Source organism: Pleurodeles waltl, chromosome 1_2, assembly GCF_031143425.1.
Source record: "Pleurodeles waltl isolate 20211129_DDA chromosome 1_2, aPleWal1.hap1.20221129, whole genome shotgun sequence".
NCBI classification, from domain to species: domain Eukaryota; kingdom Metazoa; phylum Chordata; class Amphibia; order Caudata; family Salamandridae; genus Pleurodeles; species Pleurodeles waltl.
The window spans coordinates 646,120,422-646,139,588 of record NC_090437.1 but is presented as its reverse complement, the minus strand read 5'-3'; the positions used below and the strand labels follow the sequence as shown (position 1 = coordinate 646,139,588).

General features: G+C 42.6%; 1 protein-coding gene across 1 annotated transcript in view; it reads left to right on the top strand.

Moving 5' to 3' along the window:
* Positions 1-19,167, top strand: part of MGAT4D (MGAT4 family member D) — a 625,903-nt gene that overhangs the window by 589,458 nt on the left and 17,278 nt on the right. The window contains exon 14 of the mRNA XM_069242567.1: positions 8,970-9,082. Coding sequence (XP_069098668.1) covers positions 8,970-9,082 — 113 coding nt within the window. The remainder of the gene's footprint in view (positions 1-8,969; positions 9,083-19,167) is intronic.

Sequence of the window (19,167 nt, the reverse complement as noted above, 5' to 3'; positions counted from 1 at the left end):
GCTTTGATTTCTCCCCAGCACACACGGACTTGCATTGTAATTTTTCACGTGGGGAAGTCGTGCGTCGTTTTGCGGCATGCGCACAGTCTCTTTCTCTGAGTTGCGGGAATTACCAAATGTCCCGGGTCTGTGCGTGGATTCTCCTGCTTGTTTTCCAGCTGCTCGTCGTTCCGCGGAGCTGTGCGTCGAAGTTTCGCTCTCATTGCAGGCATCGCGTCGATTTCTCCTCTGGAAGTCGGGCGGCGTTGTCCTTGCGAGGCCGTGTGTCGAAGTTCCGGTCGTCCCGAAGGCGTCGCGTCGGGGTGCGGCGTTTTTCTCGCCGCGGAACAAGCTGTGTGTCGAAATTTTCGGCACACGAAGAGTCCAAATGAAAAAGAGAAGTCTTTTTGGTCCTGAGACTTCAGGGAACAGGAAGCAAGCTCTATCCAAGCCCTTGGAGAGCACTTTTACAGCCAGACAAGAGTTCAGAAAGGCAGGAGGGCAACAGCAAAGCAGCAGTCCTTTGTAGAAAGCAGTCAGGTGAGTCCTTTAGGCAGCCAGGCAGTTCTTCTTGGCAGGATGCAGGTTCTGGTTCAGGTTTCTTCTCCAGCAAGTGTCTGATGAGGTAGGGCAGGGGCCCTGTTTTATACCCAAATGTGCCTTTCAAGTGGGGGAGACTTCAAAGAGTGGCTAAGAAGTGCACCAGGTCCCCTTTCAGTTCAATCCTGTCTGCCAGGGTCCCAGTAGGGGGTGTGGCAGTCCTTTGTGTGAGAGCAGGCCCTCCACCCTCCCAGCCCAGGAAGTCCCATTCAAAATGCAGATGTATGCAAGTGAGGCTGAGTACCCTGTGTTTGGGGTGTGTCTGAGTGAATGCACAAGAAGCTGTCAACTAAGCCCAGCCAGACGTGGATTGTAAGGCACAGAAAGATTTAAGTGCAAAGAAATGCTCACTTTCTAAAAGTGGCATTTCTAGAATAGTAATATTAAATCCAACTTCACCAGTCAGCAGGATTTGGTATTACCATTCTGGTCATACTAAATATGACCTTCCTACTCCTTTCAGATCGGCAGCTACCACTTCAATACTGTATGAGGGCAGCCCCAATGTTAGCTTATGAAGGGAGCAGTCCTCACAGTAGTGCAAAACGAATTTAGGAGTTTTACACTACCAGGACATGTGAACTACACAGTTACATGTCCTGCCTTTCACCCACACAGCACCCTGCTCTAGGGCCCACTAGTAGCATTTAATCTACAGGCCCTAGGCACATATAGTGCACCTTACTAGGGACTTATAAGTAAATTAAATAGTCCAATCAGGTATGATCCATGGTTACCATGTTTAAAGGTAGAGAGCATATGCACTTTAGCACTGGTTAGCAGTGATAAAGTGCGCAGAGTCTAAAAGCCAGCAAAAACGGTGTCCAAAAAGTGGAGGGAGGCAGGCAAAAAGTTAGGGGTGACCACCCTAAGGATGTCAGGTCTAACACCAGGACATTACTGTCTTTTAGTTCTCCATCAAGCAGCCTTCATGAGTGCTGATTAGAAGTCTAAGCACTTCAGCACAAGGTTTGGATGCTGCTATTTTTCTTCAGTAGTTCCTACTGGTACTGTCTCTCATGTGGAATTCTGTGCTGTATTTTATGGAATGTTAGCATTAGCTTCATAAGTAATAATTTCTGTACACATCTGATATGTAATAAATGTGGGCCAAAGTCGTATTCCCCAGAATGTATCCTAGTGATCTGAAAACTTTATTTGAGATGAGTGGATTATCATTCTTGCAAGGTCTTGCCCTCCCTATCCAAAGAGCAGTAAAATCATGATGGTCTTGTAAACAGCTTCCTAGCATGCTGAAAGCCAGGCAACATCCCAATAATGCTGTGATCACTTCTGTACACTGCTGACCAGCTGAATGTACTTCTCAATTAGGATTAGTTGGCAGGAAGTGAAAGATTTTGTGACTAGTACGTAGGCTTTTGAAACAGACCCAGGTGTATGAAACCCATCATCTAGTACTGACTTCCCCCTTTTTCTGGTCGTCTATCCCTGGAGATCCACTACACAAGAACACTGTTCATTGGTAATTTTCTGGTTCCACCCACCCAGCCTGTTATTTGGATAAGCGATAAAAGGTATGTCATGTCGAATCTATATTATGGTGTTATTTGGTTGCATTTTTTCTATCTGGTCATATTAAGGGCATTGATTTGTTAGGGGGAGGTAGAATTTTCAAAGATCAAACCGAGACCTCACTAGTTCAACAACTTATTACTTCAAAGGCTCAAAACGTTCACCTAATTGATATGTATAATTAGCCCATGAAATAAAAGAATAATTTTGGAACTTTTCTGTGCCGATCTAAATTGCAATGCAATTGGTTTTGAATATTTACATTTTTGATAGAAATGTCTCAATAAATTGTTTAAGCTGAACTACATTCCTTGATGCTATAAGACTCCGGGATGCACTACTTTTTATCGGACCACTTAATACCGTAGTATACTAACTACATACTGCTAGTGCTTAATTTGAGAAAAAAAGTGCTGGTGCGCTAAGTTACATTCAGAAGCCAGCGTCCAGTACTATCAAACGTTGGGGTGCCGTATACCACAGTAGCATGGTTTTTATTCCGCCGGATGCCTCTTTTATCCACACCGGACACTCACTGACCCTTTATTTCACTCTTGCAGGTAATTTTTCATCCCTTCTTTTGTTTTTTCATGTTTCTATTTCTCCTTCTTGCCCTGTAAGTTTTTTTCCTCTCGTGCTGTGGGTAAGTTAAGGAAAAATAAGTGCCAATGTACTCCACCTATAGCCACCGTATCAAATTAAGCACTAGATGCTGCAGAGACGCTGTAGGCAATTGTAAATCAGGATTCTCTGAATGTTATGGTTGAAAAACAGAATTATCCACCAGAATGACAGCCTATCCACCATTGTAAATTTATGACTGTGATCATGACAAGCAATGCATTTCTGGTGCGCAACTCTCCAGAAACAGTTGAATACCCACAAAATTGCAAGTGTGATGCTATTCACATACGTTTCAAATAAGTTTGCAAATTGCACACAAATTCACTCTTGTGAGAGGCATATGTAAGTACGCTTTCAGGTGGAGAAAGTGAATAATCACTTCCATATTTAATGGGGTAAGGGTTTCTCCACACAGAAAAATATTTTCTCTGTGGAGTTAAAAAATAGTTATGTGCAAATTAATTACTCGTGCAGATTTTCTACCTATTGGAAAATTAGCTTTAATCGATTTTGGAATTTGCAGTACTCGTTCATTCTAGTAATTCTAGTCTGATTGTTTGGATTCTAGTCTGGGTTTGGTTTTGCTTTCTGTGAAGTAAATACATGCCACCCATGTGTATTCCTTGGTAGCCTCTGAATTACATTTTTGTTGTTTTATTGGGGATGCTTTAATTCTATTAGCCAGTTGGTTGACAGCCTTTCCTTTCTAGATCACCAGAATGGTTGCTCACTTCTTTTTTCCCTCTTGTAGAGTATATACTCCTCTGAACTAATTAAAATGTACAATTTATCATTGTTATTTAAACTTTTAAGCTCGTCTGCTTAAACTGTTTTTAGCTTGACTATTCCGGTTGTCGTTTCTGTTTTACCTTTCTAGTTTAGAGAGACACTCTGTGAGTGATTTGTGATTCTCAAATTGTCCTATAACTGAACAATATGACATACTTTGAAGTAACATAAGACAATATAGTATTATGATACATAAGATACCCTTTCCCAACAGGAACAATAGTGATTTGCTGTTGCATATACGTGTATGTGCATGTGAGTATATATCTATGTGTATTTATAGAGTGCATACCTAGCTGAAAAGTAATGGGTAAAGATGTTGAGATAGTTCACAATTACCCCCTCACTGGGAAACAGGGAACGCATTCTAGTGTTTCTCTCCCTCAGGGGAGCAAAGCAGAGCAGTCCAAGGCCTGCTTGGGAAGGGGTATGGACTAATAATCACCATTCACTGGCAGGCAACAATAACACTCAATAAACGATTGTACAGTTTGTGATTTTTCTTTGTAAAAGGAAAAGCACATTTATTACACACACACACTACTAAGTACCACACAGTAATTTACTAAAAGATGCACAAGGTAAGTTAAAATATCTTCAGTGAAATTCTGAAATCGCATTTGACCTCTAAAGGGTCATGACCCCTAAAACCACAATAACTACCTCTCCATAACAGGTAGCTCAATAATATATAGGTGGGTGTACTTTTAGGTACAATTGACCTATTGGCTTTATCAAGATTACCTCATTAATAGACCAAGCATCACATATTAAATGAACCATCCCTCTATCACTAACAATAACCGTGGATTATCTGCCATCTTAATTATCAATAAAGCATCATAACATTTGTGAAAAATATTTTCAGCAATAAATCATATAATTTTTTTGCAAACAATGTAAAATGTGTCTGTGTTTTTCTTTAAACCGCTTTAGACTCCAAAACATGCAGCCATAGGCCCAACCACTAGAGGTTCCTGCACTTCCAGAGGTTCCAGCCTTTGCAGTGCTTAAATCATAGGCTACAGACCTAGGAGAGGGGACTCAATACTTTCTTGACCCTGGACACTTCCTGCAGTCCCCCACATCTCTTGTTGGGAACATTGCTAGTGCCCTGTCCTCTTGGGGCCACCCCAGTGGAGTAAAGCACTTGCAAGTTGAGTCCTGCAGGACATTGTGGGTTGCTCCCTCACCAGACCGTGGATATTAAATGAGTGGTTTCGGTCATGGCATTTCTGTGTTCCTGCACTTTTGTGTCTTTCTTTCCTTTGTTGGGGGTGCCTGGTCCCACCGAGGCACCCTAACATCTACTTTTGTTGGGCCAGTGTGGGGAACCCACTCCTTTGTTGCCCAGCTGTCTCCCCGTCCAGCCGGCTCTCTTCACTGCTGCTGCTGAAGCCGGCAGCTGGGTTCTTACTCACTGCTTCATGCAGGCGGGTGCTGCCTTTGTGATGGCAATCCCACTCCCCCAAACACAGGCATGTGGGCAGGGGGCAAGACCACCACCATTGGGTGGGATGACAGTATTTCCCCTTAGTTTACTTTCATCAGGGTGGAAGTCTGTGGATGGGGTGCCATGCCCCCGCCTCCTGTTGTGAAGCTCTTTGACTGCACTCCCCTCCTTCTCTCTCGATTGGGGGCTGGAGGTATAGTCCCAGGCCCCTTAGTAGCATATGTCAGCCCAGGGGATGGGGTCTCTGCACCCTGCTGAGCTCTGGGGCGGGGGCCCCAAGCACACCTGCTCCCTGGCCCATTTAAAATTATTTAATCATTTGCGAACACCACCCCCTCCTTGACCCACTCCAGCTGTAGTTTTTGAACATGTGGGGGAGTCCCACACACTCTGTTCTCCGGTGTGGGACAAAGATCAAACCCTTTTAGCTTCGATATCTCGTGCCCGTTGGGCCAAGTTCCACAATCATGGCTAATTTTGCTCCTGGAGGTAGGCCGACCCACTGGGAGACCTTGCAGCAGGCATGCTGGCCTCTAAAACAGCACACTCGTCAGGGAGCTGATTTCACTGACATCCTGTGCCAGTTTTTCTCCTTTTCTTTGTCTATGGTGCTCCTCTCCTTCTCTTGGGGCACAGAAGGCCAGATCTTCACCCACCTGGTCCTAAGAGGGTTTAAGGGAAGCAGCCTCACTGGTCCAAGAGAGAAACATTAGTCATCGGGTCAGATGTAGGCAGAGTCCTTGATCCTTTAGGGCATCAAAGACTTGTCCTTCCAGCTGCCACTGTCTAATTCCAGTGTCCAGATCTCAGTCTTTCCCTTGTGCAAGAGCGTTTAAGTCCTGGCCAGTCCTAGGGTGCTAGAGCACCCCTCCACCCCTGTCCAAACTTCTTGCACAGCATGCTGAGGCAATCAAAGATGACACAGTCATGTGGTCTCTGTGCACATCTCATCTGAGTACCTCAGCTCCACCCCTAGCTGACATTACTGTCAGGCACTTTTCTACCAAAACCTCAAGTGGAAGCCCCCTCCTGTGTTGGTTGCAAAGGATTGGGCACCCTCTTTTGTTCAGTGGGCCTTGACTGTTACAACCCTGGTACAGTCTGACAGCTAATTAACAGATGCAGATTGCCCACCCCTTCCTCCTCAGGAGCCGAGTAAATCACTTTTGTGTGGCAAGGCCTTTGTTCCGTCTGCTTAGGAGCAGAGGAATTTACTTGGCCCAGCAGGGTGACAGAAGGCCTGGAATCTAACCCTGAGCTGAGCCAGGAAAATATGGCAAATCTGTGTGACTCATAATTTGTATATATAGGTTCTTGGGACCTGTATATTCAAACTTAGTGCACGTTTCACCCCAATTTGATACCTTAATGGACATTCAAGGCCTGAGAGGAGCAAAACTGCACTTTATGGCAGATTTCCTCCATGTGTGCAATACAGTGACATTGCAGATAATCCAATAAACCCTACTGACCTTACCTATGAGTGTCCACTAATATTATAAGGCTATCACTAGGTCAACATCTAAACTTGCATTGTCCCCTTTGTACTAGGCTTCCTGTGCGTAGTTACCCAGCTGCTCACAATGGTAGTCTCACAGGTGCAGCCCACACACATATGCACATGCATGTGCACACATGTTAACATGTAGCCTGCTGAGTGACCCTTACCATAAGTGCATCATATCCTCCTTGTCTTAAAAGGAAGACACTGGCCGCAAACATGTGCAGTCACTTTACCATGTCTTTACCATGGGTGAGAGACAAATAGTGAGACTCACCTACAGTAAAAAGTCCAAAACCTGGTGATCCAAAAATGAAAATTCTGGATGGATTAAATAGGCAGAGCCTTTTTGCTACAGTCACCACTACCAGCTCAAACTACTGGGAAGAATTACCCATCACTTTTGGGTATTCTTACCTAGTCAGTGGTAACAAGTGGCAGTGTCTTCTGACCAGACACTCCATTTGCCAGTTTTCCACCAACACAAACATCTTGTGCTGGCTGTCTGCCAGCAAGACCACCCTCCTAAATCAACTGTAAGGCTACCTCTCCCTACAGGGAATCCAGACTGCACTAAGAACCCTCCTGATTCTAGATTGAACGAATCTAGGACCGATCTAGGCCTACCCTTGCCCTCGGCCATGCAACCCTGCACCCACAACTCCCTTTCTGGCAAGGGTCAGTGCCTCAGCACTTACTTCACACTGGCTCTCACTCTCAAAGTTTTGAAATAAAGCTGATAGTTTTTTTACTCTGATTTGTGAGCCGCAGTGAAAGAAGTTGTGAGTCCAAGAGCCAGCTGTATGAGTTACTTTGAACATTTAAGTAAATGGCAATTTAACAGGAAGTCGGCATCAGGTGGAAGAGGACCTGGTAGCCACTGATTAGTAGTCACTGCATCCTCGTGGGCACTTTTTAGGCATAAAAGTGGTACCCATGGCACCCAGACCTCAGATCACATCTGCACTTGAGAAATGACCAACAAAAGACTGTCCTGCTGTTCTCTGTACCTGGCAAAGAGAGGCTGCCCCAAAGACTGGACTGCATCTTCTGTTCCTCGACTAGCAAAGATAAGACTGTGCATGTGATGCCTTGCTCAAGAAAAATCCATACCTGAACCCCAGAGATAGAAGTAGCCAGTTGGCTGACTTTCTTTTACAGCTACATGGCCGCAAAAGCTGAAGAAGCCTACTTAGTGGTAGCCACAATTGCTTAACTGCTGCTCACGGTTAAAGCACAACCTAGAAGACCAAGTCTTGATGCTCAAAAGTTGCTCTGAGTCTGCTGGACCCGGGAGAGACATTGGAGTGTAGTTTGGTTGCACAAAATGAACACTAGCCTCAGTTAAAAGGAGCCACTGGTTCCGCTGTAACATGAGAGCAGTAGACAAGTGGCAACTCCACAGAGAGCAGTAGACCAGTGGCAACTGTTTTTTAGCTAAAATTCAAAGACTTCAAGGTGCATCGACCCCTGTGGAAAAAGTCACTCAACCATGACAGTGGATCTAGGGGTAGCTCTAGTAAGACCGCAGTCACCGGATCAGCACCCTCAATAAACTTCAGCATCCTATATCGCTTGCTTCAGGACCACTCCATTGAAGTTTATGGTGAATTTCCCATAGAACGTGCAAATGGACTGGAGACTGCTTTGACTGCACATTAGCTGTCCTACCAAGCCTTATTGTCCCCTGTGACTCGCTCCCTGCAGAAGTTGGTTGCTAAAGTGGACCAGAATAGCCAAAACAACTTTACAAAAGTTTTCACAGTAACCCCTAACAGTGGTAGTTTCCAATGCTTGTTTGCAATTTGAGTGAAACGCAGTGATTTAATATTGACTTAAAAATGTATATCTCCGGAACCCTCAGATGGATTTTGTTGTCTAAAAATTAATAAAAATAGGACATATTTTTGTAAATTGGTATCAGATGTCCTTCATTTCTCGTTTCTGCCTTTCTGAACTGTTTTGGTACTTCTAAATGCTTTGAACTTGTTCCTATGTAAAACCTTAGTTCAACCCTGGGTAGCCATGGCTTTGAGCAGTCAGGCTTTAATAAATGAGCCTGACTGGACCCAAGATGGGTTTGAGAGTTATACGATTGTGAGGTTGCACAACCACACTATGTAATAAACCACTTTCCTAACACGCTTGAATAGACGGAGAAGACCTGTTGCCTTGTTTTTTTGTTTTTTTTCACTTTTCAGTCTTCAGTGTCTGCTCATGGTGTGGCTGCAGGTGTGCCCAGAGCCACCAGAGAATGTAAGCTTCTTAGCGAGATGGGCAGGGGTGTCACTTGTCATGACTTTGTAGATTAATTAATTGTACCCTTGGAAATAAACTATTATTCGTCTTTCATTTTAATAATAATTATAGTATGCATTTTTTACGTGTGAAAAACTACTCTCAACCACCCTCTGAAGAAGGCTGCTTACCCACTGTTTGAATTTCAGCAGATTTTAATAGAAATGTTGTTTTTTTCACGCTCTATCACAGGTGCCTTTGTGAATGGTCTTGCGGAAGGTTCCGTCGACCCACTTATAGGGAATGTTTTGGCCATTCGTCTGACAATCCTTACTGAATCTCCTGTATGGGCACTCATAAGTGAGGTAAGTGAAGGCATTAACTCGAGAGCACAAGAAGCTTTAACCAAAGAACTTAATTCTGATTTGGCAGAGGATGATTTTACTCCAAACCTATTCTGTTTCTTGTGGTCATTGGAGCTTTGCATCAACATCTGTGGCTCCCCAAATACAATAACTGCACATAATTGCATCATTTTGTCTTGGTCAGGCAAGTGAAAAGCCCATTGGTGGACCGTCACTGCCCCTTTACTTTTCAATTTGCATGTAACAGAACAAACAGACTAAAAAGCAGTGGAAAAGATGCCTATCCAAGAACTACAGAACAGGTGTGAACTGGCGAACAGCCAACTCCCTAGATACCTACAGTTGAGACGGACCCTGAAGAGACATGCTGACCTACTTGAATGTGTGGAAGATGAAACACCATTGGAATACAGGTTCCTAGTTGCGCCATTCCACAAGCACACAATCTCAGTGATATGTAAATCATATATTGCAAACTGCCAGAAGCCACTGAATTCACTTAAGGGCATGGTGGTCTCATGGTCTGGGGAAAATAGTGGAGGATGCAGAGTAGACTGAGGCATGCAAATAACCCAAGAAAGGCGCAATCATGGCAGGAGTTTAACTGATTTAGCTTCACATTCTCCATCTGTCTTATTTCAAAAGAACTAGGTTGAACCCCACAGGATCCTGAGGGGATGTGGTTATTCTGGATCCTTGATCCATACTGATTACACATGTTCTGGACCCGGACTTAGTAACTGCTCAATACAGTAGGGGGGAATGGATTACTCTTAAACGCCTCTTCTGGTGATCTTCAGGACCTGGGGGATGTGAGGTTACCAAATTACGAGCTGCTTCTGTGTAATGTGGCAGTAGTGTTTCCCAAGCAGGATGTTATTAGGTCTTATGGATTAATTGCACCAGCTAATGCATAAAAATAGAAAAACAACTTGCATTGGTGTATGTAGGCAGAAAACACAGTCTACAATGGGAGAGGTTGCCCAGGAAAGATTGGCAAAATATGGGCTAGAGTATGGAGACATGCCCCCCACCGTCCCAGCCATACGGTCAGGTAGGGGTGAAAAAGCGCTTCATGGTAGGCTCTAATCACAAGAAATAAAGAAACAACACCTAGAGGTATGTTATACCATTTTAAGTGGAAGAATCGTTTTGAGATATACTATGATGGTAAATATTGAATATGTTTCTGGGGTGAGCCTGCTTAAATAAGTTAATAAAAATATTCAAAAAAGAAACTATGGCTATCCAGAAGAGTTTGCATTGATTATAGGCTCCAGCATTTGGACTTATAACTTATTGTGGTCTCAGTGAGTGTGCTAAGTGACCACGCTATTTTGAGGTACGGGTCTTCTCCTCATTGACTCATGCTTCATCGCAATGATGTGACCCAATAAGACTGAAACGTGCCATAACATATTTTTGTTCCCAATCAAAGGGCTGGTATGTTTGGACGGGTGTTTTTCAGTAGTGCTACGGTTGATCTAAATGCAGTGGGGTCGAATTCTTCCTATATGAATCCTTAAGGATTAAAGTGTTGGCTCAATCATGTGTATCCATGACCTATTTGGCCTCAGTTTCCTAAAGTGGGTGAGATGTCGGAGACTTCAGTGTGAAATCCAGACTGATTTGCATAAGGTGGGTCCCTTTCTTTATTGGTACCAATAAGCAAAAAAGGTGGTAACGTGCTACCAAAATATTACCTCCTGTGCTGCTCTTTAAAATTTCCATTCATTGTTTTTTTGTTGTTTCATATTGATAGCTGGTACTGTTTTCTCGCTGTGGTGCTAAATCAATCGCTTCAGCTGTCCTGAAAGCCCATTCTGTTGTTGCTGTGGCATACAAAAGGTGTGCGAACAGAAATATTGCATTTGCGGACTTAGCTGTTGAAAATGTACTTGCTCTTCAACACAAATGGCCACTGTCACCACTTTAACAATGACTTGAATTTTCAGCGTGAATACGTGCGGTTAGATGTTGGGAAACCGTTGATGTCAATGCAATACAAATCTTGACAATATGGCATTGCCTGACTGTTTAATTATTAATAGAAAACGTCATTGTGTGGAAGAAAGAGATGGTCTTTAGTATTACCATGTTTATTTACCTCAAATACATGTGATCGATATATTTTTCATACATTTATGACGTTACGCCACAAGTATTACTAACTTCCATGAAGGCTGTTTATGCTAGAGTTGTATCCCTCAGGGCCCAGACAATGTTTCACTCTGTGCCAGCACAGACTTTCAAAAGCACAAAAAGCATAATGAAGGGGCACACATTCATAGGATGATGAATAACCTATCCAACGGTATTGTTACTGCAGGTATAACACTGACAAGTATAAAAAGGAGATCCCGTTTAAACTGCACACACTGGCGCAGACCTCCACTGCGCCACAACTGAGCCAAACACATCTAGTTATGCTGAGAATATCCAATTAGTTTATTTGCAAAGTATTGTTTAGCAAATACAAATGAGGAATACAGAAATACTGTGAGCACAAGTGAAAATAAACAGTACTCAACCCTACAATCAGTGCTTACTTTGTGCTTGTTGTTTCCAGTGTTGGGCGCCGGCACTTAGTTTTGAGGGCCGGTGCTTAGTTTTCTGCCTCAAACCTTTACTGCGAGCAAAAGAGACAGAGGAAGAGAAAAACTAAAAAGCATCACAATGGGAGAAAGCAGAAAGCTGCAGGAGTGAGCTGAAGGGGCAAGGAGTGGCTGTAAATGGATTGAGGCCCGAGATGGCTTCAGGATTACTCTGCCTCAGCATTCTGTTCTCGCACATTTAATTAATTGCAGAAGCTTCGTGTTTAACAGGAGGGCTTTGGGCACCGGCACGTTTTCATTTACAAATTAAGCACTGCCTACAAGCATGTCCTCAGGGGCACCATGCAGCTTTGAGTTTTGTCCCACAATTGCGTGGCAACAGGGGTCTTAAACAGATACCTTGTTCGATAAAGCAGCATACCGAAATTATGAGCCAAACTACATTGTAATGAAAGAGGTAGCCCAAACAAAGCCAGACTGACCGTATTGAGCATCAGGCAATTCCCCGGGAGGGTGGAACGGGGTTGGTTTTGTAGACGTGCAGCAGTTTTAAAAGCACCCACTAAAGAGTTCCTTGTATATTCAGCTGTTTTCATGCAAAAATAAGTGTCCAGATAACTGTGGTGATTAATGTACCTGCTGGAGAGAGCTCGGAGCTTTGTCTAGTGGCAATTTTGACTCATCTAAGGTAGCACAGAGGATTAATATACCTGTTGCAAAGAATGTGTAGCATGCAGTTTGCAGAACAGCATTATATGTGCATAGCTCAATGGGTGACTTCTTTTGTCACAGAGATCCCTTTGTAACTTATTCATTTGCATTTGAACTGCACAATAACAATCATAATCTAGCACTGTGATAAATGAACTGCCATTCAAACTGCATGACACAGGTTAGACGGTTATGCTTTTTCTAGTCTTTCATTACCTTAATATTGCTAAATAAGAGTTTGTTTCAGTAGAAATACATTTTCATCAATAAAGCCAACCACAACCACTCTGTAACAATTTCAATCCTGAGACTGCACTCCTACAGACCAAGCAGTCTTAAAAAATGCCTACCAGTATTCATGACATCCGAGTCCTACACCTTGTAGTCATCTTTGTCTTGTGTGACATTTTCTATACACTGATTTACACATGTATGATTTGTTGTCCGTATGTGTGTGATGTAAAGTGCTCCGGCACCCTAAGTTGGCAAGAGAGGTTGTATAAAACAAATGAAATAAATGTGAGAGAGGCTATGGAGATATGAGAAGCACGGTTAGAGGGTGATGGTGAGGGAATCGTTGAAGTGCACCAACAGGGATTGTCGTATCCTGGAGCACTGTAAAGTCATCATTTACTATGCTTTAGAAGCTAATACAGTTGACTATATTGGGAAAAATGTATTGTGGAATGCACCATTTTTTATATTTTCACCCACGTTTTCTTGGTAAGAAACCCATTTGCAGTGGTCAGGCTCACTTGCTACACTCACTTGCTGTGCACCGTATCGGGGCTGGTCAGAAAGAAATTGCCAGGGCTGCTGTGCATTCGCAGCCGGCCCTGAGCACAAACTCCATAAGGGTAACCTGGAATTAATTCAACCATAATAACTGGGCGTATAATAGTAAAATTTCTACTTTCTAGGTATTTTCTTCCAAGTCACTGTATCATTTCTACAGTGAAGAAATACATGTTATGCCTTTTTTTACAAGCAAAGTTTTAATTATAAGTGTTATCAGGATCAGCTTTATAAGTTGCATAGAAAGAGAAGTGCACTTTTTGTTTTATATATTCAACGACTACAATATTAGTCAGAAAATGCCATCAAATTCCAAGCAAAGCATATCAGAAAAAATGCATTTGCTACTTAGCCACACGATGGCAACATTACTCCATTTTTGATTTTATGGCGCCATGGTTATTTGATATTATGCCACCTAAAAAATAAAGCAAGATGAAAGGTACATGCGTCCGCATCAGTGTGCGGTATTGACTTCAAGCAGGAGCATTTTGTCACCCCAATTGTTATCTCCTTTTTGTATGATCTCCCAGCAACTTTTTATGGTTTGAGGATGTTTTTCTCCAGCATTAGACATTTCAGACTCACAAACTTTGCTTTATGCAGATGATGTAGTTGCACTAGACACCCTCTTTTATGCCTCCTCTGCGGACTCTATGCACCACCTACTCATTGAAACATTCACTGCATTAAGATAATTGGAAATAACGTAACGAGAGGGACCCCAGGCCAGTGAACGTCAGCTGGAAGGTCGGGGAAATTCACTAAGACTAAAGGGCAATTTGTATCTAAACAATGTCCTTTCCCAGAATACAGCTGTCAGTTCTCATATAGACCATTAGGTTGGCTGGGCATCGCCTTGTGGTTTGAGTCTACGTGTTTCTGTAAAGCGTTGAAAGTTTATAAAACTATGACCCCGCCAACTCCGTTTGTGAGGCAGAGTGCACCCCGATTTATAGCATTTGGTGCAATAACCAGATTAGTGTATCACATGCAGCACATCGCTGCACATTAAATGAGAGGGCCTGTTAAGCAGGAATTGATCTTGAAGGCAGCGTTGGTTCTCAGTCAGGCGACGCGAAATTGTGGTTACATATCTCCAGATTTATCTTCTGGGAAGAATGTTAGGCAGATAAAACAAACAATTGTTAGCTCTGATGATGACAGATTTAGAGCACAGGTAACCCACTGCTCAAGAATAAGTAAACACTGTGTACACAGCAATATCGGATAATGTTAAATGATCACGAAACGAGCAGGTTCTTTTTGAATGCAGGAAGTGGCGTTTTACCTCTCAGCCGTCATTCTGGTAATTGGTCAACATCGTCTGTTTCCCTTATGTAATCAAGTGGTGCAAATTTTGAAATGCATTTTTTTTGCCCAGACGTTCAGTGTTCCCTTAGTAGGGTTCTCTGACTGTTAATAGTAACAATGTCAGAACTCTTAAACAAAAGCTGAATTACCTGTTCGTGGCATTAACCTTGATTTATTACTACAGAGTATTCAAATTTTTTTGTTTTTGTTACGTAAATGGATTTTTATAATGTTACATCACTACTTTTTAGCGTATTGATGTCACGAACTCGTTGACCTCTGTGATGTCACTAACAAACTAATCAAAATTTCAATTGATGTTGAGTTAAAACAGGACTCGATTGCAAGATTTTTGGGAGCTAAGGATGCTCCTTAAGGGAAGGCTAAAACCTCTCCCTCCCCTTATGTTGTACATACTGCCTTAGCTGTGCTATGCTGTATGGTCTGAAATGTTTCGAAACTACCATAGGTGGAAGACCACTATATACTGCACTGCGGTACCCAGGGGTGAACATAACAAAACCTAGATCTAGATTGCATTGAAATGGTTACCGCCTGCGCTGGTAGACTTCCTGGCTAGCCTGGATTATTCTGGTGTGCTTTCCCTGAGGGATTTCAAACATGTATCAGCCCACTGAATTATCAGGTGCCCGTTATTGGGTGGCTTTTAATTAAAATGAATACGTGTATGCCACTTCCGTATAATAAATAATATTTCACAAGTGCTGATGAAAAAGAGCATACAGACCACAAGAGGAAACCGATGGCTACGGACAGAAAACATCTCTGCAGGCAAGGATAGGCAACAACAACAACTTCAGAAACTTGAGAAAAAGTCTGTGAGAAGGATCCAAATAGGAGGGAAATACCCGATTTCTCCTTTCATCTGTCCATCACCCTGCTTGCTCACTAGCTCTTCTCTTACTTGCAGGATCCTAAAGAGAGGAGTTAGCTTTCAATTGGTGCAGGTCGACTAGTCAAATGTATTCACCTGCAATAAACACATTTACTTAAAGCTAGAATAACATATCTGACACCCTTAGTAGGATATGTTGTAAATGAAATTATACCCAGTTACAAATTCTTATAATTAAACGCAAGGCCAGTTTTAGTGGCGGCGCCCAGTGCTACATTCTTAGTTGGTGCTTCCTCCCAAAACAAAAACTCCTTCTCCACAAATTCCGTCACTACCACACTCCACAAGTGCCCCAATCTCTCCACAGCCCCTCTCTCAAATGCATTTAATTTGTTTTATAACACTACTCATACCAGTGTGGGGTGCCAGATCTTTACGTCATAACACACATTTTACAGAGCTAATTAATCATATATGTGTACATCATTCTATAAGAAATATTACATATGACAATGAGGTTTTCAAGGTGTATGATTCACATGTCACTGATGCTAGTAGGCAGTATATTGTAAGACTGTTTCATCTGGAGAAGCACCAACTCAAGATTTAAAACATGCCAGATAAACCCTTTTTAGCAACACAAAGTTAATGGAAGACTGAAGAAAAACTTAGCATTCTTACCTATACCATTCAGTTTACATGCAGCTCTTTAATGACAGTTATTAGGTCACTATTCTATAATAGGGTTGTACCTTATGAAGTTCAAGTACCAAAAGGATCTCTGTGACAAAAGCGATAACCTACTGGGCTAGCCACATAAAAGACAGTTCATGATTTTTATGGTACACGTTAGGATATTAGCCTTCTGTGACACTTTATCTAGTAGAAACTGCCACTAGACAAAACTCGATCTCTTCACAGCAGGAACATTATCAGGAACATTAATCACCATAGTTTTTTTTATTGTTGCCTAAAAACAGCTGGACATACAAGGAACTAAGCGCCGATGTTTTTTAATTCTGTGTTATTTCTAAACACAGCGCCCACACAAGGTCAGCACGAGGTACAGTTGCACCGGTGGCACCACCCTAGAGCTGGTCCTGACCAAGCACACTAACTTAACATTACAAAGCTTTCAATAATCACAGTACAATTCTATGTAAACGTAAATAGTTTCCCTATATTTATACAATTCAAGTCTTCAATGTGAACATCTTACAGTCTGGTAATTTTTTGTTTTTTCCTACCGCAGCTTTCAAGGTAGCTGGTAACAATCCTGTGCATTTTAGTTGCAATAGTCTCACATTGCCTTTGTAATGCAATAGGTCTCACATTGGAGTGTAGTGGTTGTATGCCAGGTGCCACAGCAACCCTTCCAGGCCTGTCGCTGCAGAAGAGAGAGCACAACTAGCCCGCCATCTTGGGAGTGTTTTTGCCTCATTCCTATAGACTGGTTGTGATACCCTAGAGAAGCAACCCTTTCTAGTGTGTTTACCTAAACTTTTTTAGCACTAAACAAGCCACAAAGAGGCACCTTTGTGGCATTTAAACCAGAGCATGAGGGGGTCAAAAGAGTTAGGAGCAAATAAAAGGGGGCAGCCATATATTTCTGTGTGTTAAACTTTTAAAGGAATTATTCCTCTACCTTGGCAATACCAGCCTAACCTTTAAAAACATTGACTGTATATGAAGAGAATAACAGAAGAGACAGCTTAACTGAACATGAGGCTTCAAATGTGTACACATTGGTGAAACAGAGCTTCAGTGATAGATGGGGTGACAGGATAGGTTCCAGAGGTGCAACATCTGTGACCTTAACAGTGTTTTAAATGGAAAGACAGAAGGGATGGTGCTCTGTATTCATTTAAAGCACTGCCTTGGACTACTAGTTTTATGACCGCCCTCGGCTCAGGACTGGACTCTGTAGAACATATACATGTACCTAAATCTCCTGTGTCTTGACAGTGCCTTTTTGGTGCATATATTTGTGCACTGGCTGATGGTTTTGAAGTCAGAATTATCTCGGTTGGGGTGGCTACTCAAAATGTGAAGTCTTTCCTTGCAATTTGGACCACTGCGAGTGCAGCAGGTAGCCTTAGTTTGGAAGACGGAGTGTTTTTTTTCACCTAGACTAGTGGTGCCCAGGAAGACTCCTACAGGGCTAGTTCATTAGCATTTTTTTGGCCTATGAAAAAGATTCAAATGTATGATTTTTTGGGGGGGAATCCAAGGTAGGTCCTGAACCATGTCAGAGTTTCTTGATACACACATAAGATAAATTATGTACAAATTATTTATATGGAACTTATTTGCACAGTGGTTACTTTGCAAGCCTGGCATCGATCTTGCTTGTCTTATAAAAAAAAAAGACTTCAGTCACAATGACACATGTGGGTTACATAAGTACTAGCGGTGGGTGGTCCTGGTGGCCACAGTTTGTGAAACAACAGTTCTCCTTTTTAAAACATTTCCTGCTCATGGAGTCTTTACTCTTAGTGTCCAGGATTGACTTTGAGATGTAGTCCTTGGGGTATGTACCCATATAAACAAACACACATATATATTCCTATAGACATGAGGAGGTGTGGTGAAGCACTGAGAGGCACACCAGTAGAAGCAGGAATGCAAAAAGTGCCACTTGATAGGGTCAGAAAGATATTTTTTTGACATTGATTTTCCATGTACTTGGTAACCAGAGCAATCAGAAATAATGCATAGAGTTTACATCAAACGACACATGGGAATTTAGTGGAGTGGTTACATGAAGCCTGGGGTTGGAAGAGAGGAGAGCAGGTTAACCATTACTGGACTGTGAAAGACGATGCGTGGATCATTATACACAGAAATTCAGAGGGTGATGGGGAAGCACTCTGCACCTGTGAGAGAGACTGTGGGTGGGTATTCGTGGTGGCGCTTTAGGAAGCAGTGCTATCCGAGCGCTGTTTTAGAAAGTGATACCGGAATTGTCATCTGCAAGGTCACAGTAGCTGTGAGAGGACTATCATCAAAGCCATGACACCAGTGAATTCTGAGAGGAGAAAGTGATGGAATTTGCTCCACTTCTGTGCCCTATGTGACGCTGTGCCTCTCAGTGTGGCACCCATGTGTTAGCTTCTTTGTGCTACAGGGTTAGGAACATGACTGCCTCTACTAACTGAACTCTATTTGAACAGATCCAATTTACATCCAAAGGCTAGATTTTTTTAGCTATCAAGCTTAAGGCCGTGAAGTGCTTGGGTCTGGAGTCAAGACTCCTTTGCCGCCATTTTGATGACAGCACCTTTCGCCATCTTCTTGCCTATGACTTATCTATGTACTTGGTTGGTGGCCCTCCGGAGGTTATCAATCACATGGGCTATCGCCTAGTGTTAAGCTCTACTCAAGTCAGTTGGTTAATGCACCCACTGCAGAGGGCCTTGACAGAACGAGAATGTCACAGATTACAATCCTAAAATAGCTTTTTCACCTCTTCATTTCTGCAAGGGCAATGTAAATGAATTATAGTGATTTTGTTAAGAATGGCTCCTGCTTTGCAATGCTATGAAATGGCAGAACCTGTATAACCAAGCCCTACATAAAAAGATTAGTTATTCCCAGAGGGTTCTAACACACACCAGATAAAGAACCCTAGGGGAGAGGATGTGGCGTAAGGGTCAGGGCTGCTGACTTTGGAGCTGGGGAACATGGCTTGAGTCTCAGTGCCGGGTCAACATCCTGTGATTCTGGGCAACTCACTTAATCTTTTCTTGCTAACAAAAACAAATGTGTTCTTGTGTAATGTAACCAGTGCTCATGTAAAGTGATGTAATATCTTTGTATCAAGTTTTCGCTAACTGAACTCTAATTGAAGAGGC